The sequence below is a fragment of the Phycodurus eques genome, chromosome 1 (genome assembly GCF_024500275.1).
Source record: "Phycodurus eques isolate BA_2022a chromosome 1, UOR_Pequ_1.1, whole genome shotgun sequence".
NCBI lineage: Eukaryota > Metazoa > Chordata > Actinopteri > Syngnathiformes > Syngnathidae > Phycodurus > Phycodurus eques.
The window spans coordinates 6,464,850-6,485,925 of NC_084525.1; the positions used below are offsets into that span (position 1 = coordinate 6,464,850).

General features: G+C 40.5%; 3 protein-coding genes across 13 annotated transcripts in view; 1 reads left to right on the forward strand and 2 right to left on the reverse strand.

Annotated features, from left to right (window-relative positions):
* The first annotated feature begins 20 nt into the window (after positions 1–20).
* gdap1l1 (ganglioside induced differentiation associated protein 1-like 1) lies at positions 21–11,617 on the forward strand. The gene is made up of 6 exons (XM_061671993.1): positions 21–227; positions 2,719–2,911; positions 6,033–6,206; positions 7,714–7,808; positions 9,638–9,752; positions 9,829–11,617. The coding sequence occupies exons 1-6, from the start codon at positions 48–50 to the stop codon at positions 10,170–10,172; spliced, it is 1,101 nt and encodes a 366-aa protein (XP_061527977.1). The 5' UTR covers positions 21–47; the 3' UTR covers positions 10,173–11,617.
* A 1,249-nt stretch (positions 11,618–12,866) lies between these two features.
* fitm2 (fat storage inducing transmembrane protein 2) lies at positions 12,867–17,857 on the reverse strand. The gene is made up of 2 exons (XM_061674586.1): positions 17,672–17,857; positions 12,867–16,484 (listed from the first exon to the last, which is right to left on the reverse strand). The coding sequence occupies exons 1-2, from the start codon at positions 17,842–17,844 to the stop codon at positions 15,875–15,877; spliced, it is 783 nt and encodes a 260-aa protein (XP_061530570.1). The 5' UTR covers positions 17,845–17,857; the 3' UTR covers positions 12,867–15,874.
* A 266-nt stretch (positions 17,858–18,123) lies between these two features.
* Positions 18,124–21,076, reverse strand: part of rap1gapa (RAP1 GTPase activating protein a) — a 57,457-nt gene continuing 54,504 nt past the window's right edge. For all 11 annotated transcript variants that reach the window (XM_061674698.1, XM_061674726.1, XM_061674717.1 and 8 more), the window contains one exon: positions 18,124–21,010. Coding sequence is in view for 1 of the 11 variants with exons in the window: in XM_061674651.1 (XP_061530635.1) it covers positions 21,000–21,010 (11 nt within the window). In the remaining 10 variants the exon portion in view is untranslated. The remainder of the gene's footprint in view (positions 21,011–21,076) is intronic.

Genomic DNA, 21,076 nt, shown 5'->3' on the forward strand with positions numbered 1-21,076 from the left:
CCTCTCCCTCCTCGCTCCTCTCCTCCACACGCTCAAAACGCTCTGTCATGGCGTCCTCCAACAATGTTACCCCCACCAACTGTGGCTGGTGGCCCATCTCCGCCATGGACGAGGACGGCAAAATCCCAGACGGGAACGAGTGTGAAGACCCCACGGCGGAGCCCAAAGGCGTCAACAAAGACAGGCTCGTTTTGTACCACTGGACGCAGTCTTTCGCCTCCCAGAAGGTAATAAAAAATGGAGGTACCTCTCGCTTGGTGCTATGCTACTGTGTGTTTGTGTTTGTTTTGCATTCTCTATGTGTGCACGCAATGTGTCTGTGCAGCTGCGAGGTTTTTTTTTTTTTTTTTTTTTTTTTGGAGCGCCGCTGCAGCAATAATAAGGGGCTCGTTCCCTCGACGCGTGGTCAATATAGACTCTGTAGCGTTGCATGCATCATCCACCTTTTGGGGATTTCTGGCTCTTGAGACGCCGCCAACCTCCGAAGCTCTGACACGTGACAGGCTGAATAATTGATTCACGTGACGCGCAAAACAAACCCCGCTCTGCAGCTGTGTCCTCACATATGTCAACATGCACACTATATGCATGTGCGTGCGCATACAGACTAGTGGTGCAAATTGTTACGTTTTGGCAAATCCGGGTGAGTGGGGCGTGCAGGCTACAAACTGCAAGCAATGAATATGGAAAGGATTTGCTGTAGCAGGCTCCCCCAAGCACGGAGGGCGCCCTGGGCTCTTGTGAAGTTGTTTTTTAATGAGAAGAATGAACATCATAAATGTTCGGATAAAATACATTTTGCAGTTAAGTTTCAGTGACTAAACAGAGGTGGGTAGGAACACACTTTACGCCTTTCATACTTTACGTTAAATTGTACTTTTCAGAATAGTTTTAAAGCAGCATTCTTTTTACTTGAGTATTTTTTGTTACGAAGAAACGCTACTTCTACTAGGTTATATTGAATTACATTCCGCTCGCTACTTTGATTTGTATCCATCTATTGTTGCTTGCGCGATCTATATGTCTTGATTTGTCAGAGACTTCTGCTGTTTTATTAGCCTTTTCCTTTAACCGCATTCTTCAACCTCACCCTATTCAACCATATTCTTCAAAAGGTTCAACCTTGGTTTCATCACATCATAACACATTTTTGGGGGGATATTTTGTCTCCGGTTGGGGAAGTGGTATTGCTGTCGTAGTGTGAGTACAGACGTCGGACAGTATCGATACCGATAATGGTAGCAGCGTCGGCGCATCCCTAATATCGATTGAATGTTTGTATAAAGACACGCGAGGCATATGTTGTGATGGAATCTGGGACGTCGCGGGTTGTCTGGTCCATTATAAACTGTACTCACTCGGCACATGCTTTCGGTGTGATTCGACTCATAATCCTGTCTCCGAAATAACCACAAGAGCTTTGCACCGGACACCAACCCAATGAATAAGGACAAAGGAGTCACTTATAAGACCTTTCTCAATGCCGAGAAACTGTCATCGTCATATGCAAGAGGATCCGTTACGAGTGTGCGTTGGACTCAGCGGGTTCCCAAGGGGAGTGCGACTCCACTTTGCCGGAAGAAGGCAAAAAGTGGGCATTCATCCTCCTCATAATTTAGTGATGTCAGGTGAATATGAAAAGGACAGAGGGGGAAAAGGCGCATTTACTTTAGATCAGTGCGGCAGCATCTGAAGGAGCACGTGAGGAGATTTACACCTTTTTAATATGCCTTCTGTTACCTGCATAGTGCGCCACGTCATGATGCCACAAACGTCTCGGTCAGTCGTGGACACCTTTTGTTGGCGTTGTAAAATGGAAATAATCCCTGCAGCGGGACCTCGCTATCAGCCCTCGACAGTACGTATATCTTGAAGGCATCGGTAGTCGTAAAGGTCATGATGCGGCTCAATGTTTCGTATGAGCGGGACAGCAGCTGCCATATGAGTCAGATCCGCTTTCTCTTCTTTGCTCTCTAAAATAGGGTCTTTCTTGTAGGGAATCAAATTGTTTTTTTCTGGACCAATAATAATACTACAAAAGTGAGTTTATTTATTTTTTACTGTGCCTCCCGAGCAGCTGAACCACTTGGCACAATAACCAGTGACTAACACAATTGCATAACAAAGTGTTGTTGCAAAAGTGGCTGATTTGTTAGAAACCTCACTTCATCCTCATTCAGTCCAATGCAAGCATTCATTCAGTCCATTTTCAATTGGCAATAAAAAAAATATTTTAAAAAATGAAAACGTTGCTGATTTATCTTGTTTGTTTTTCAGGCAGCTAACACGCTACCCTATCTTTACCAAAATTTCGAGTCATGTAAACCGAACCAAATAAACGCTCAAATCCAATTTTGTCCTGTGGCTCGTTTTTCCATGTTGTACTTGCGATCTGAGCCTAAAATGTAAATATGAAAATCAGGCGTTTTGACTATCAATTGTAAAAGGAAAGGTGGAATGATTTCACCGCAGGGGCCAGAAGCATCTGGCAGTGGAGAGGTAACCCAATTGTTTTTATTTGACATTGCACCAATAGTCCCAGATTGAATTCCAACGGATTATCAGTCAATACTGCCTTGTGTGTACTTTTATTTCATGACACTTTGTCATCGCCACGTTTGTCGCAGAGGCTACCGTGTTTTCCCTTCCGATCGGCATAATACAGAACACGGTGGCGACTTCGGCTTCAGCTCACGCCGGGCCCGCTTGGTGTTGCAGGTCCGCCTCGTCATCAACGAGAAGGGTCTGGTGTGCGAGGAGAGAGACGTGAGCTTGCCGCTGCAGGAGCACAAGGAGCCGTGGTTCATGAGGCTCAACCTGGGAGAGGAGGTGCCCGTCTTCCTCCACGGCGGCAACATCATCAGTGACTACAATCAGATTATAGACTATTTGGAGGCCAACTTTGTGGGAGGTAAGATTTCAGGGGGTTTTCGCACGCCATGACGAGAGACACCAAGAACGGTTCTGCGTGTTCCCAGGGAAGCTTACGTTGCTGAAGATGAATGGTCCAGTTCAAATCATCCGTCCCTGGGGACCCCTTAAGAAGAGAAATGTTTCCATAATCCTAACACAAAAACAAGAAAATAACTGTCATGTGAGACACCTAAATGGAATAAATGATATATGTAGATTATAACCGGGATTCTCAAACATTTTACACCGAGGACCACCTCAAAAAGGCCTTGCTGTTGATCAAAATGAAGGCGGTTTTTAATGGAAATTAATCATTGACTGACGTTTACAGCCACCAAGGAATATATGTGTCAAGTACGTTTTCCAACAGGTAGGCGTGGAAGAAGGTCTCGCCCAGCTCGACTGTGAAATTCAGCTTTGTAAACCACTGTAATGACTAACCTAGCCCCGTAGATGGCGGCAGAACGTCGCTTCGGATTTGAGAGCAGCACAGATTTTGAGTAGAATATAGAGATGGGGAGGTGAGTCTCGGCTGGTTGATTACGGGGGAGGCGAATGCCAAAACGTTGGGAGTCGGGCAAGTTGAGGCACCTCACACGTGGACAGAGAATGCATTTGTATGGTATAAATAGAGTATGTGTTACAGTAGGTAGGAGAAAGTGTGTGTCGGGATAAAGCCATGCTGTGAGTCAGCGTCGCTCACGGCACGTTTCATAGTTGGATATCTGCAAAAGAAATGGCTATCTTGCCATCAACAGCCGTTTCTCAGGCTTGTTTAGTTGTTTTCTAGTTTGAGTTGTCACTAAAGCAAAGCATATTCGCATCAAAGTCACTGTGCTGCCCGCTGTTTCTTTTCACAAAAAGCTCGTTTTCGCTCCGCTTTTTTTGGGTCGGAATCACGTTTGTGATGACATCGACTCATTTTCTACCGCTGATTACTAAAAAACGGAAAATGCTGGAAGCAAACCTTTTCTCTGGTGATAAAAGAGAGTCTTTGTGAGGTTCGGGTGCTTCTATTGTCACTGAACTAGCTTCTGTGGGTATTGAAAGATCAGTCAAAATGCACTCAAACAGCTGGCAATATAGCGACCTGTCCTTTGAAAACAGTTGCCAGTGAATGAGTTAACCGAAAGGTTTGACGTTCTAATGGATTCAACGCTGCTGTTTTCTACTTAAAAGTTCAATACAACTGCCGTACTTTACAAATGTACTGTACTGGATTAAAAAACAAACAAAAAAAACCCCACTTCATTCAGTTCAGTGATTCTTTGTGTACCACTAGAGGGAGCCCACGTCCCACACTTTGAGCATCCTTGGTTTTACGATGTTGAATTTTTTCACAATATTTAAAATCTAAGATACTTGACATGTATATCGTAATCATTACAATGAACAAAAATGAAGACTAGAAATACTTCCAAATGTGTTTCATAAATGCGTAGAATGTACTGTATGAGTTTTACTTTTTGACTTAAACTCATAAATAAATGTACCGTACTCTTCTACGATTTTCTAAATGCGCCGGCATATACTGTATAAATTGGAGTCTGGGTATTATTGTTTGTCTCTATGTGCCCTGTGATTGGCTGGCGACCAGTCCAGGGTGTACCTAGCCTCCCTCTCAAAGTCTGTTGCAATCGCCTCCAGCTGTCCCGTGACCCGAACGAGGACAAGTGGTATCGATAATGGATGGATAATAATATATGCACGCACACACTGAAGCGTCATAATTTTTGTGCTGCAGCGTGCGAGGGTGGCCTCGCGTACAGTATATTATTGTCCATTCAGCTATTACGTAATGTTCTGGGAGCCTCAGCTCAGTAAAGATGGGCCGATAGTCTTCAACTACAGTTAGCGGCCGTGCACGAAAAGTGTAAGAGACACTGAGGGAAGTCCGCTTGATCCGCCATACAAACACTGAGCAGAGACCTTTTCATTCATTTTAAAAGATTCACAACACTGTTACCTTTCTTAAAATGGCGCGTGACGTCAGATGTCTTGAGGTCGTCTCTTGAAGACGTCACTGACACGAGTTGGAACTCTGAACCGTACTGGTGATGTGGTGGACAGTTTTTAATATATCGCGCTCAAACAACACCCTCAGCTACTCTATACAGTTGTGCCTTGAGATACAAGTTGAATTTGTTCTGTGACCAAGTGTGTTTTGTAATATGAAAAATAATAATAATATTGCACTCGTACTAAATCATAGAGTAAATGTAAATAATTAAACCATATAGATTACTCATCTTTTTGGAGTTATGCCATGAGGAGTGATACCCGGCCACACCCTAGAAATGTGTACATAAACGCTGCTGAATCAAAGGTCGTGGCCATATTGGATGTGGCAAAGTGGAGTGATGGGTGAAGATGCCTGCCACCTTCATTTGCTTGGGGATGGACCAACTCTTCTCAATTTAATGCCAGCTCTCATGAGATTAAGACTCAAGAATGGCTTTTGATTGCATTTATTTTTTTTTTTTTTTTTTTTTGCTAGAACAAAAAAGCAGTCGTCGTTCCTATTTAACTAAATTGCCCCAAAGTTTGTTGTTAGCTTATAAATTGTGGTTAGAGCAGTTGTTTACCTGATTGTTTTTCTCTCGTTATTCAGAAAAGCCACGTCACGTACACTTCAGGATCTGGTTATTAGTGACAAATTAATTCTTAATTAATAACATTTATGAAAACATTTGGAAATACATAAATCGGTTTGCTCCAAAACGTGTGTTTACAGGTACCCATGTCTTTAACATTGTTACTGTGATGATAAATGTTGAAATATATGTTGGGGTGATCATTAACAAACAGATTGAAAATTCAAATGTAAACTTTTGTGGAGACCAATATTTGTTGAGGGGGGGCTAGGACAATAAAACTTTTCCATGAACACATAATACCAACTATTTTGGTGGAGGCTTGTCAAGTTTTTAGGGGGGCTGGAACCTCCTAAAATGGGCCTAGCGATGCCACTGGTAAGGGAGAGTGGTGGTCTGTAGTCATGTGTTAGTCCTGTGACTGACAGATGTTCAGTCCCCGCCTCTCACGCCAAGTCAGCTGGGAAGGGCAATGTGTCATTTCAAAGTGTTTCTTCTGTGTTCTATTCTTTTTCTCACCTGCAGACACGGTGGGTCAGCTGCTTCCCGCTCCAGACTCGCCCGTTCACGAGCGCGTGCAGCAGTACCGTCAGCTGCTGGACGGTCTTCCCATGGACGCCTACACACACGGCTGCATCCTCCATCCGGAGCTCACCAGCGACTCTATGATCCCAAAGTACGCCACTGCTGAAATACGTCGTAAGTGAAGCCAACCCGCTGCATCGGGCTGGGATCATTTGTGTGTCTTTTTATAGGGTTGTAAAGGGGCGCAAAATTACCGGTACATCTCTGGAAAGTTTACGGCAAATTTCCATGAGAAGTTAACCTGGTCATTTTTTTAATGTTCCGGATTGGAAATGTTCCACTAATTGAGGGCAATTTAATGGAAAGGTGTCAAATCCAAGCATAAATATAAAAATGTTGTTACAGTTTGTGATGAGCCAAACATCCAAGCAAAATACATAGCGCTGCTTGCCCACATGCGAGGGCATTACACTACCTTAGGCATGGTACACAAAGTTTTTTCCACCCTTCAAATATTTTGCATCGGCAACAGACTCCAAACAAAGAGGAAAAAAAAATCAGGCATTCAACCATTTTGTGGTGTGCTTCGGGAATCTCAACACAGCAGGCCACACACATAAGATTCTGTTGTACCGCCAATCTCACGGTCTTGCGTGATCACATGCGAGCTCACAAAACCCAAGAAGAAGAAACACTTCCGGATACCTGCCGATGTTTCCCGAGTGTTCCTGAAGGTTGCCGGAGCCTTGTAAAATGGCAATGTTCTCCAAAAACGACTTGCTTTGGAAAATACATCTTACCGTCTGAGGACCCAACTTTTATACATAAAATGACATCGGGTAAGACAGTTTTGTTTTCATTTATGGCCGCTTCCGTATTCATCGGTCTTGAGTGCATCTTTGATTGGCTACATTATGTTCCATGTCACCATTCTCGGTGTCATGAAGTTGGCTTTCCCCAGACACAAAAAGAGTTTTGGTCGCAAATATTGAACAAGTTCATTATTTAAGATTGTCGGCCCCGACCTGCTTCAGCCCCTTAAATTTGGACGAATCCACTCTTAACACACATCAGATCGAAGGACAATATTATAGGATGCGCTTGTAAGACTTAAGATTGTCTGGCGTTTGACATGCTTGGTCAGGAAGGGGAAGAATCGGCACAAAAACTGGCCAATTGTCTTTATGCGTGTCCCGGGCCTTAATCGCGTCATCCCGTCTTGGGGAAAGTTACAGTATGTGCAGTCCATGCTGTAATTTTATTTTGTTTTCAGTCATTGCTGAAAATCCTGCTTCACAAAGATGTTGGAAATGGAAGCAAGGTACTCAGTGCTGGCCCTGCGATTGGCTGACGACCAGTCCAGGGTGTACCCCGCATGTTCCCCAATTTCTGCCGGAATAGACTCCAGCTCACCTGTGAACCTGATGAGAATAAGCCCAATGAAGAATGGAGAGTTTTGAAGGTTTCATTGCCTATACGCCGACTAACCTGCATTTTAAGTCGGCCTGCTGATATTGTCTCTTCAAGACAACGGTCATTTTCTTGGAAGTCAGAGACTTTTTCTTCTTTCTGTGTGAACCAAAGGACCCATGCTACCGGTACCCGTGCGTTAATACTCCATCATGAGACGTAATAAGATCAAGCCACTCCAGTATTTGTTTGTTGTGCATCTGTGACACAGGACATTTGGTCAACGCCGCGACAGAGCTGATGAAGTTGGACCACGAGGAGCCCCAACTGACAGAACCATACCTGTCCAAGCAGAAGAAGCTCATGGTCAGTTCAGTGTCTAAAGGCTTTAATCTTTATTTATACATCTTCAAATAAAAGAAAACTAAATAAAATAGGAATGTGAAAATTCAGATTTTCCAGAACAATAACACAATCTAAAACATAATACATAAAATATTTATCAAATAAAGTCTTTCTAAAATAACAGATTAAGGCTAATTCAGCTTCTCTTTGTTTCTATTTGTGAAACAGCACAATACTGTAGGCTCACCGGGCAGATGACAAAATCCGGAAAAAGTGCAGTGGATATAAAAAGTATACACGCAGGCTAAAATAAACAACTGAAATAAACTTAAATGTGAATTGACTTGGACTTGATTCACCTTCTTGCCCAGGTCACCACTGCAAAATAGACGCTCGGTTTTAACTGGTCTTTCACTTGGTTAAATAAAGTTTAAATAAAAATAAATCTGGTTGCACAAGGATGCACTCCCTCTTACAACTGTCATATGGCTGTGTTCTGAAGTAACAGCTCACATTCAAACTCGAACAGAACGTACCGCAGAAGTTATTTTTAGAGTTACTTGTTGCCATAAAACAGTGCTAATGTTCCCATATGAACAGCCAAAACAGCAAAAACATCTGCAACTGACTGCAATGTGTTTTCTCAAGCTAAAAGTGGGCTGAACTTTCCATGTTTGGGCAGTTACAAAACTACACTGTATGTCAAAGCTGATGTTTTTCTGAGTTTGTATTGTAAACACCAGTCACACGGCTGTCACAAGTCACTTTGATTGGCCCGCGAAGCCCAATGAAGACTGCGTGCAAATACAATTTATCCAAAATTGGACTTGGGTAAATGTAACGGAGCAAATGTAGCATGTTCCTACCCACCTCTGCAGTAGCCTACAGTTGTAAATTATTTAACCTCATGACAAATCTTTTTTTTTTTTAAGTGGCCATCTATTTGTAAACTTGCATATCATCTGTAATTGTGAACCAACTGAATGCTTAACATGTCAAGTTAATGCTTGGCATTTCGCTATTCATGTTCAGCGTAGCATGTTGCTATTCATGTTATTTAGTTAATAGCCCTTTTCACCACCTTCTTCCAGGTGGCAAAAGCTGAAGCATTCGCCGACTTCACAACTAGTTAACAATGCCTTGTCATTTGACCAACGCAAAGCAATTGAGAGAACAGGCTAAATGGCTTGAATGATTTTAGCCTTTGTAGTTTGAATGTGTGACAGTATCAGTCGAAAAGGAGATGTTACGTGAGGTAAATTGATCGAACGGAGCCGGAATGGCTGCTGTAAGTTACATTTCAACAGGTACGTTGGATTAATGGGGCAGATGTGCTCTTTTGACATTGAAATGGAGAGCACGCTGTCGTCTCCTTGCAGGCTAGCTATTATATTTTGCTGAATTACTCTGAAAACCCAACTAAACATTTTGCACATACCTGTGAGGAAATGCTTTCCACAAACCCCATGATGGATGTTTGGTGCCAAGTCTGTCCCTCGAGGCGTGGCTAATACGTCTTGCCGTCTTCGCAGAACTATGTCCAGTATTTGCAACAGCCACTCGATTTATCCTCCTCACAAGCTCACCCACAAGTTCTGCTGGATTCCTTTATTTGTTTTAAAACAAAAACAAAAATAAATAAAACATACAGCCACCATTCGGCGCATATATCATCTGGTGGCGCAACGCCAAACAAGTCGCTGGCATCCTTTTTACATGTTTTCAAGCCGGCGGTGAATCGCTTTTTTGCCACTGTGAAGTAGCCTGGCTCCTATTGTTTGCAAACATTATGAAATCATCTGTTGAGGCTTGTTTGGTTTTGAAGTGACTTTCTATATTGTGTTTGGCAGGCAAAGATCTTGGACCACGATAATGTCAACTATCTGAAGAAAATCCTGGGAGAGTTAGCGATGGTTTTAGATCAAGTGGAGGCTGAACTGGAGAAAAGGAAACTGGAGTACCAAGGTAGGCCGGCATGATGCCTCTCTATCTCGATGACAAACATCAGCAGCAATACAGTAGTGCCATTTCCCCCTCACAGGTCAAAAGTGTGAGTTGTGGCTATGTGGACCTGACTTTACACTAGCTGATATCTGCCTGGGAGCCTTGCTGCACAGGCTCAAGTTCTTGGGACTTTCTAAGAAATACTGGGAGGACGGCAGTCGGCCCAACCTGCAGTCCTTTTTTCTGCGGGTGCAAAAACGCTACGCTTTCCGCAAAGTCCTGGGCGACATCCACACGACACTCCTCTCCGCGGTCCTGCCCAACGCCTTCCGCATGGTAAAAAAGAAGCCGCCGTCCTTCTTCGGGGCCTCCTTTCTAATGGGGTCCCTCGGGGGGATGGGCTATTTTGCCTACTGGTTTTTAAAAAAGAAATACATGTAGTAAATGCTCTCAGTGTGTTCAATGTCTGTGTATATGTGTGATGTTTGAACTTTTCTGTAACATTTGAGGACTGCAGGAAAACCATATTGGATATAGGAAACACCGATACTTACCCGGGCGAGTAAACATGTGAAGACATTCCATATTAAGACTTGATTGCACATTTTCTGGTAGTCGCGGCCTTCATCGAGCTCACTTGCTCTTGTGTTTGACGTATGTTGAAGGCATGCAACCGGTTCACTTATACAGAATACTGTACTTCATTCAAACGTGTGCAGTCAGAGGAGTTAAGTGCCATTGGCATGCCCACCACTTGTATAGTCATTACTCATAGCGGCTAAAACCACTCAACCACAGGAAAATGTATTACTTCTGACACCGCGCTGTTTTCGGTAGAAGAATCAGGGCCCGTGTCCAAAACAAAAAGCAATCAAGAAGAGTAATCTATTTCTAAAGCGTCGAAAAACCTTTAAAGTTCTCCTAAACTAAAACATGCTAGGAGTGGGGAAGAGGACTTTTCAAAAGCTTAGGAGTTGTCTTAAGCGCTTGACAAAATGGCTCCAAGATAAGGAAAATACAGCTATGACATTGCTATAATTTCCATCCATTTTCTGTACCGCTTATTTTCACTCGGGTCACGGGTTGCTATAATTTCAATTAAATCAATTGTAGTCAGTTATCATTGACTTTTTTTGTTGGAAAAAAAAATCTAATTTTTCTCAAAATATTTGACTTGACTTTATCCTAAAAAAAAAAAGACCTATAAATGAATTCTCTCTAAAAAAAAAAAAAAAGAAGAGAATTCTATTCAGATTATGACTTTAAATCTGTAAAAATAAGACTATCCTTGACAAAGTACAATTTGGCTTCATAAGAGTACAAAAGTTTAAAAACCTTGTGTAATTTTATTTACCACTTTGCTAAAAAAAATTCCAGCTATTTCCTTGAAAATATTGCTGAAAAAAAATACTGTACAACTTTAGCTATTTTATCTGATTTATGACTTGATCCTTGAAAATATACAACTTGATACTTATACAACCATTACTTTTTTCGTCCAAAACTACTTATATGCTAAAAATGAATCTAAAAAAAATTATTAATCTGTTTATTCTCCAATTTATTCTTGACAAAAATTTTACTAATCTCATAAAATTACCACTTATCCCTCCCCAAGAAATGCTACTATTCTTGAAAAAAAGGCTTTATTCTCAAAAGTATGAGTTCTGATTTTTTATGACCATTTTTGAAAAGTACTTTATTCTCATAAGCATGACATTATTTCATTGAAAAAATACAACTGTGCTAAAAAAAAAAAAAAGAATATTTTGAAAAGTATTCACAATACTATTCTCGTAACTCAATTTTTGTGTCGGAAAAACTTTTATTCTTGAAAAAATTCGACTATTGTAAGATTTCCTCTTCTTTCACTCCACAAATTGGCTTCAGTCTTGTAAAAAATATTACTTTATTCTGAAAAAAATACAACTATTTGAAAAGTTTTCTCTAAAATAATGTTTATTCTTGTCAGATTACCAACTTTTTTTCTCTAAAAAAAATTATTTTTGAAAAATATGACCAAAAAAAGTGACTATATTTTAAGTTTATTCTCTAAAATAGTTTTCTCAGATGACTGTTATCTGTCAAAAAATGACATTACCCTCAAATAAATTGTTTGATAATTTTTTTTTCTTAAAAAAGTGCTTCAGTCTTGTAATGACTTAGTTCTCATAGTTTGTTGTTTTTTTTTTTTTTACTCCTTCAAAATCCCAAGTCAAAGTATTAGCGCCAAACTGCAATTAGTCTGCAAGAACATTTCACATCGTTATGGATACGGGCCCATGTCCTTTAGTCTAAAGAGGAAAAGTGACGTGTAACTCAATTCAAGAAATTTCACCAAATACACCATACTAATTTCACCATACTCGCACTTGGTTGGTTTGAGCAGCAGAGATCGCACAGCACACTGTCCGCTGTCACCAAGCAGGAATTCAACAGTTGTAACATCCCGAAGCCACGACGACACCGAGGTACTTGGCAAATGTTGCATCCTCTTCCACGTGTGTCAAAGTGTTTGGATCCCCAGCAATAATGAGCAGGGAAAGGAGTGGACTTTGCTGCTCCTTGTTTTTTTCTTTTCTATTTGACTGGAACAGATAAATGGCATTTGCATTCATTTTAATGGGAAAAGAGGATCTGTGAAATGACTGTTTTGAGTTACGGGCGTCGTCATGAACGGAACAAATCGAACTCATATCTCAAAGCACCACTCTATACTGAATTAACGATATTACTTTACTCACAAATTGACTTACAGTCATGCTAAAAAATATTGGCTCTCCCTGGGGTGTCAATATTTTTTGAGAATGTATCGTCAATTATATATTATACATATATATTTATCCAAAAAAATCTTCTCAGTATTCCGGCATTTACCAAATACAAACTATTTTGGTAATTCTAATGGACCTACAACAGGAAGAGTTTAGTCCGATTTCATGTCAGATCATCAAGAAAAAACAAAAACACATTTTTATAGTCATGCTCAAAAATATTGGTAACCCTGGGGTGCCAATAATTTTTTAGCATGACTGTAGTGTGAAATGTGGCCATGTTCTGTTAAACACTTTACTATTATTCAGATGTATGAATGGCAATAGATGAAGTTAATCTTGTGGAAGAGCGTTTAATTTTTTCCGTATACGTCGCAGGCATTGATAAATGAACAGAGATGCATTATTTGTAGACTAATGTGGTTGGGAATCACTGCTCTTCGTGACCTCTGCATCCACTTTCTTTTCAACCGCACTGACAAACTTTAACCAACATTTGGATAGCCGTGCATCCTCGCTCTTGCACGAGGAGCAGTGATCTCATGGCACAAGTGTGGTAATTTAAAGACGTTAGAGGAGGTTTTGGCTTGTGAGCGAATGAACATTTGAGTGTGATTTAACTTAGTAGCAAAATTACAGCTGTGTTCAGTATATAAATAAAAATGCTCAGAATCCCTCCCAAAGTGAATTATGAGCAGTGCACATTCTATCCCAACTCAAAACATGGAAAAACATTCATGTTATTCCTTTACAGAAATGAAAAAAAGAATGACACAATTAGAAAATGTGAGCTTTTGCTCTCCTGTGAATCACTGATTTATTTAATTGAACAAGCACTGTTCCTCAAGGCTGAAGTTTTAACCTTTGAACTTGGAATTGCTATCTTTGTTTTGCTATGGAACTGACTGCAGTGTTCCCACTGCGTTCTGCTTGAGTGAACGGAACTAAAATCTATCATGAGGACACCGAGTCACTTTATAAAACACACTGGCTATTATTGTGAACACAATGTTGATATTTGCATCAAAGCCCTCTACTGATAAAGGGCAAATGAGGAGAGTGCAAGTGAACTTACATTATTATGATTTCCTGGTTGGATTGTGACTCGGCCTCTCGGCAAGGCCTGGAAACTCATGCATCATGCACACACAATCAAGAAATTCTATTTGTGATTGTGGCCGTTATATCTCACAATAGTATTTTTTTTATTTTTGTATATTTCTAAATATGCATTTATTTATTTATGGTATTTTTATGATGTTTGTTCATAAGCCTTAATTTATTCAGTTGCCATCAATGACAAATAAATACTAAAAGAAAAAGTCCTCATTGCTTTTTTTAAATGTATATTTCAGTGCATGCTGATGTATTTCAGCACATGCTGATGTCACCAGTGTTGAAAGCATACTTTGTCCCTGAGAGGGCAATGTTTTCAGCTATGAATTATTCTTTCATTATTCTATACATATGCAGTAATTGAGTGACGTCTCATTAACGAGGGGTTCGTCCAATTATTTGCTAAACGTCATGTTGCTTTACAACAGTCTCTTCAAATTCCACTTTTTATAGTGTTGAGCTGGGCATTTTTATAAACCACTATCATTGATGTTTATTAAAATTGCAAAAGATTCTGAACAATTTCATTTCATTCAAACGTTCAATACATTTTATTGGCACGTGCTTGTGTGGAACAGGAAATGATATTCGTCAGTCTGATCAAGCTCTGAAAGTGTCACACAAACATTATTGCACTACTTCACCCGACTTTACCTATTTACATTATTTATGCAAGCTATTCTCTATTGCCAATTCCCTTTTTTTATTTATTTCTTTTTTAACTCTTTCCGAAACACCCGAAGAAGGTGTCAAAGCCCTGTCTAATACAAAACCACAGAAAGTCAGGACACTGAAATGTGCTGCCACAATCTTGTCACCCAGCTTCCCATAACGTCACTATGCAATGACATTGACTATTTCCAAAATGTACCACGTGTAAGGGATATTAATGCTGGGATTGGGGATACTGGTTGACCACATGGTGTCCTTATACCATGTGACATGGATTTAACCAATGACAGTGCAGTGACTTCAAAGCGTTTCCGCACTTTTGTTTTCTACGGCTTGGACTTAGTACTGTGCTTCTCAAAGTGTGGTATGCGGCTCCATTTAGTGGCGAGCGCCTTGATCACTGCCCAAGTGCACTCCAGTTGTATTTAACTTTTAAGTTCCATACATTTGCATTTAATCCTTAAAAACTGTTTAAAAACGTTTGATTGAGGTATTTTTTTATTAACCTGATACCTTTATTAACCTTGATATAGTTCAATTAAAAAAACTTACTTTATCCTCATAAATTACAAATGTTCACGTAATAACGACTTTATTGTTGTTTAATTTTGATTTTCTTGTCAAATATTTCACATACTTTTTGTGGTATTCCGTCTTTAGACTCGGATAACTTGATTTCTTTTTTTCCTCGTAATATTTCCACTTAATTCCTGTAACGCTCGGGGTGCTGTTTTTTAACTCATTTTTTTCCCTTGTATTATGACTTTATGTATCATTAAGGTTTTTAACTTTTGAATTTAAATTTTGACATTCTTGGAAAATTAGGTCTTTTTCTTCTAATATTACCACTTTAGGAACACAACCGCTGTGTCATTTTCTTGATAAATATTTAGGCCTACTCCACCCTTGAATGTGTGTATGAATGGGTGAACGTGAGGCTTTTGTTAAGCGCTTTGGGAACAGTGATGGTGTAGCTAAAGCGCTATATAAGTGCAGTCCATTTAGCATTTGTATTTTAATATTGGTCATTGTAGTGGTACTTGAAGAGCCAATAATGTTTTTGGGTGGTCCATGGTGTAAAATGTTTGTGGACCACTGGTCTAATAGAACTTTTCTATAATTTGACAGGGTTTTGGCACCATCTTGAAGCATTTTGATGCCATTGAACTACATTGACGTGCACTTTAGCACTCAGGGTGCTATTTTACCAAAATCATCTTCTTTGTATGGATAATGTTTTAAGATGACTGACATAATAAAGTGTTTTGGAATCCTAGATTTGTAGGCAGACTTTCGCTTTTCGCGGCAGGGCTTGGTCCCTTTCCTCTGCCACTATTTGTAGTGTCATATTCAGTTATGATCAAGACGTAATGCTGTTTAAACAGCAATACCTAGTTTGTAGCTTTTATAAAAACAGAGAAGCTGCAATACATTGGTCAGGAAAAGCATACTTTCAAGCCGACTTGTAAACCTTTGCATTTGTACCACACTGACAGTGGAAAGTCTTCCTCTACGCAATGACCTCTGTGCTCAGAGGGAATAACTTAAAACGGCGTGTAGTGCAGCAATGCATAAGCGCAGCTAAGTGTGCTGTTTCCGTTCTTTGAGCTGGCGCTGCGGCGGAAGTCCCGGAGACAAAGGTTTAAGATACCAAAGGCGATACGTCAGGTACCACGCCAGCAGCCCGCTCGCAGTCCCCAGCACCTTGTGAGACAGGTCGTGGAAGTAAACCGAGGTGCAGATAAACATCCACACCCATATGATTACGATGAGGTTCAGCGCCACATACAGAAGGTTGAGGACCACCCTCGGTAGCGTGGACATTCTCGCCGTCTTCAGGGAGGCCATGGGCGCAGTTTCCTCCACGATGAAGAGGGCCGAGTAAGTCAGGATGAAGGAGTGTCCCGAGATATCGTAGCCGTGCCAGTGGTAGCCGGCGCTCCTGCACTCAGCTTTGGACGTGAACAGGCTGCTCCTCACGTCCATGGAGTCCGTTTGAAAACACTCTCCGGTCACGTCCTCGATGTAGAAGAAGGTCTCGGTGCACAAGTACCACACGACGGTGGCCACCGCCAGCGAGAGGAGCCGTCTGCCCAGGAAGACGGCGTTCCTGCTGAAGGCGGTGTTGGAGAGGAGGAGGAAGGGAGTCAGCAGCAGCAGAGTCCAACCCCATGACACTTTGACAAAATACCTGCAAGACAAACAAAGGGATGCTAGTAGTCATCCAGCCCTCGTCACTCGGGAGGCAAAAGTTTCATGCACATTTTTTTTTTTTACATCAAATAATGTCAGCTCAAAGGCCACCAACAGCAGCAGTCAAGGCTAGAAATCCTGACTGACATACAGTGGATATAAAAGGTCTACACACCCCTGTTTAGATGCCAGGTTTTTGTGAGTTAAAAAAAAAAACATACGCTTGTTTCTCAGTCAGCTTTGGCTTTAGGCTTGGAAGCACATACCTTGGGTCATGTCAAAAGTTTCCAACTAGACTTTACACGATTTGATCGGCTGATCGGTATCGGCCGATATTTAGCATTTTATGCTGATCGGCTTTAATGGCATAATTCGCCGATCCGATCAATGGCTCAGCAAAAGACATGTCTGTCACTATGCCTCACTGGCATAAATAGAGGAACAAAGATACATTATTTATTGTAAATATAATTTTTGAGCAATTAAGTACACAAGTATATACAGTGAATGAACAGGTCATTTAAATAGACACATTCCTCCAACTTGTGATCGGACCGGTGATCGGTTATCGTTTTTTTAAACTCGCTGATCGGCCCTAAAAATCCTGATCGTGTAAAATCTATTTGCAACGTGAAAAATTAACTGCGCTTGGAATGTATACAGTGTATATAAAAAGTATACATACCCCTGTGCAAAAGCCAGGTTTTTGCCATAAATCATTTCGAAACATTTCCCTCCCATTAATGTGACTTATAACCTGCACAACTTAACTGAAAAAAGAAATATGAGAAGGGATGTAACAAAATAATAATAATATGGCTGCAAAATAATAACTGGGGATGTAGGATTACCCAATCACATTCAAACTCATGCTTATGGAAATCAGCACAAACCTGCCACTAAGTGCCTCTGATTATCCTAAAAAATGTTTAGCTGTTATCATAGGCTTTTCCTGACCTTGTAGTAAGGTCTAAATGAAAAATACTACAACCCCAGACTATTGAGCACCAGAGTATGTTTGTTTATATAAATGTAAGTGTAATTATAATAATTATCAAATCAATATATACCACACCAAAGCACCAACTAATGATCATTTTCAGTCAGTTGAAAGTAGACACGTAGGAGGTTGTGTCCTGATCTCGGCAGGCTAACAACAAACTAGCCAGCTTTAGCTCCACTCACACGTTGAGGACATTTCTGCTGCTGCTGAAGTAAGTCTGCGGGACGAGCTGGAACTCTTTGAGAATGGAGCCCAACACTGAAATGAGCAAAAACATCCACGGGAATTTGTGTCTGACGGCTGGTATCCTCCACAGAGTCACCAAGTTGCACACGACGACGTCCACCGCCGCCATGTTAAAACCTACAACCGGGACGGACTTCTTCTGCGCCTTGTTTGACAAGACAACGGCGACATCGCGCTTCACTGCCCCCTGCTGGTAAGGAATTTAACGTGGTTTATTCACTGCACTGCACACTACTGCACCCCAGACATTAAATAAACGTAAAACCATGGGTGGACATTTTATTATTATTTTTTCCCCAAAGAGGCCACATGACAAACTGGAACGGTTGCCGAGGGCTACGCCAACATGCCACGCCAACATGCTAACTTTTTAATTTGATGTGTGTTTTTTTTCAGAAAAAACATGTCGTCTTGTTTTAATAAACCTCTGCTAAGTAATACACATTTTAAACAAAATTATAAGCACTCATTAAAATGACATACATGGGCATTAGCATGATATCATTATTTATTCCACATTCACACAAGGGTTAGGTTTTCACAAAGTTTCAAGCCTGGTCTAATGTTTCAAACAAGGGTTAGCATTTTAAATTAGTGTTAAGTTAGTTAAATTTGACCAATGGCTTCCAAGACAGGTTTCGGGCTTCAAATTAGGGTTTCAAACAAGTGTTGGGGTTTGACGTTTGGGTTGGTTGGAGGAAGTATAGGTATTTAAAATGAGGGAAGGCCTTTGATGGTTGTCTGAATGGTACTGGACATGCCAGAATGTTTTTGAATTGTCCAACTTAGAAAAACATGTCTGAGATTATTTAAAAAACATAAAATAGAAATAACAAATAGAAGTTGTCACACTGCAACCACATGTGTTTGAATTCCTCTGACAAAAAGCCTCATGATTCTGCTTTATTTTCATTTGCTCATTCAAACTGCATGTTGTCTTCCATGTGGCACAGTTACACAACCGAGAAAGCTTCGCTTCTGTTTTTTGTTGTTGTTGTTTTTTTATTTTTTTGGTTGCTCTAGTTTTTCAAACTCCAGAGCAGGCAGGAAGTGATTAATACATGAGGTGCTTGGCTTTCGTAACGTGGGAAGCGCAATGTCCTCAGTATGTGTAGGCAGTGTTGACAGCCAATATGGAATGTGTCTATGGTTGAGTTAAGGATACACTGACATCCGACTTACCTCGGGATTTATTTACACTAAATCAACAACAAAACATTCATTTCATTTTAAATGCTGCCAGATATTAACCATTTGCTTCATGATCTTTTCTTGTTTATGATAAGGCAACGGAAATGATCCAGATAAAGTACAGATTTTCCCTTTTAGAAAATGGTCAGAAAATAATTTCGAATCATGGTAATCCAAAAGCTCTGAAAAATACAATCTGAAAGGTACAGATCTGAAAAATAATAAATTGTTGATTTGGTCAAGCCTTTTTTTTTTTTTTTAAATGGTGCACTCCAACAAAATATTTATTTACACAATCAGTAGTTGAATGTAGAGCATTTTTGTTTCAATTTCAAAGCAGAAAAAAAACCAAAAAAACAATTTAGTTTTATATTTCTTGTACCGAAAGAGTTGACCCCTGAAGAGTTTCACAGTTCCAAACATTAGAATTCACTCAAAAGAAACACAGTCCAAGCTCGGGAAAAGAAGAACGTCACGTCGAGATACAATATGACATGGACGACATTAACGTCACTCCAAAAAGAAACCAACTCAATAAATAAATAAAACATAGAAAGAAAAGCAAACTACAAGGTTAAATAGAAAGTGGTCACAAAACACAAAATAAAACAAGTCAATGGTGGATGCTTCCAGATGTTAACAGCACATACAGCACATACATTGCACTGTATGGGATTTTTTGATGGACTTTTGAGTCCATGAAATGAGGAGGGGCAATCAAATAACAGTTTAAGGCCATTTCATTTGATTTTATGCTGTTACCAAAGAGCCTGAAGATAGAAAAAGTACAAACATGTCAGATGTGGAAAAGAAACACAGTGGTGCCTTGAGATACAAGTTGAATTCGTTCTGTGACCACACTGTGACCAAATTTGAAATGAAAGGAAATGCCATTAATCTGCTGCGGCCTCATAAAAACCCAAGAAAATTTTTTTGCTTTTTGTGCTTTTAAGAAGGAAATGGCACTCTCTAATATTGTACTTTATAGAAACATAGCGTAAAAACATAATTAAATACAACGTAAATAAAGTTTGTGCATCATGATTTGATGCTTCAATTTAATTCATTGTGTCGTTCCTTCTGGTGTGGGCACCTTGGCCACCAGGAGGCAGTATACAACAATCATGCAGACAAACAAAGAAGATTAATCAATAAGATTAGATAAGATAAGTTTTTCACAGAGGAGAAAAAAATATATACGCCTGTAAGTATTGTTATATTATCTGAGTGCATGAGTTGCTTCACTGTTTGTGTTCAAATATCTGTTTCCGAAAGGGTAATAACGCCGCCACTATTGATGCCAATCGTTACCACAGCTATGGCATTTTCCTTGATGTGTTAGCATTAGGCTAGCTGAGGCATTTCTCAGGCAAAGAAGTTGGTTGTTTGAGATACACAACTTGTAATTCTCTTTGTTTTATGTTTACTTCGACACTACATTTGATATGGGCGTGGCATTTAACAGCTTGAAGCCTCTTTCTTGAAGTTTTGTCCGCTTTCTGCCAAACTGCTGCTGATTGTGAAGTGAGTTGAGTTCACTGCTACCGTGCAGCGCGTGTATCTCAAGTTGGAAGGTCAAAGCCAAAAAAAAAAAAGACGCCCAGACGATGGTTCATATCTCCAAAAACTTGTAAGTCGGCTCACTCGTATCTCAAGGCGCCTTGGATATTGTGCTGAAAAAATAATTTAATGTCTGCCCATTAAACCAGTAAAAATCTGCAAGATTTGACAAAGAGCTCCATGGCCCCCTCTCTACCCTGTGTAGTCGCAACACTTAATGAGACAAAGTCAAAATGTGTTACACATCAAAAAATTCAAGATTTCGGGTGCCGTGTGTGTGAGCATTAGCAGCTGAGTAGCAAAGAAAAAGAGTGCCAGGAAATAACATTGTGCAAAGGTTTGGCCCTCCTGGCGCGTCACCCGCAGTATCTCTTGATGCGCTGCACTCCGGTCTTCACCGAGCAGCCGTCAGGCGAGGTTCCACGCGCAGCGCCCGCTGCTCATCTCCCCACGTTCGGCACATTGGTCGTGGCGAACGCCTGCACTCGTCTCATCTCCTGGAGGGACCATGACTTATGGGAATGCTTTGGAAAAGGAGAGGGACAAAAATGTCAGTCAAAAGTTGCACACACAATTAACTGCGTCTGAGA

Coding starts and splice junctions, on each gene's coding strand:
- gdap1l1 (XM_061671993.1), top strand. CDS start 48: ATGGCGTCCTCCAACAATGTTACCCCCACCAACTGTGGCTGGTGGCCC. Junction 6,207..7,713: donor CGCCACTGCTGAAATACGTC/GTAAGTGAAGCC, acceptor TCTGTGACACAG/GACATTTGGTCAACGCCGCG. Junction 9,753..9,828: donor AAGGAAACTGGAGTACCAAG/GTAGGCCGGCAT, acceptor TCCCCCTCACAG/GTCAAAAGTGTGAGTTGTGG.
- fitm2 (XM_061674586.1), bottom strand. CDS start 17,844: ATGGCGGCGGTGGACGTCGTCGTGTGCAACTTGGTGACTCTGTGGAGG. Junction 16,485..17,671: donor AGCAGAAATGTCCTCAACGT/GTGAGTGGAGCT, acceptor TTTGTCTTGCAG/GTATTTTGTCAAAGTGTCAT.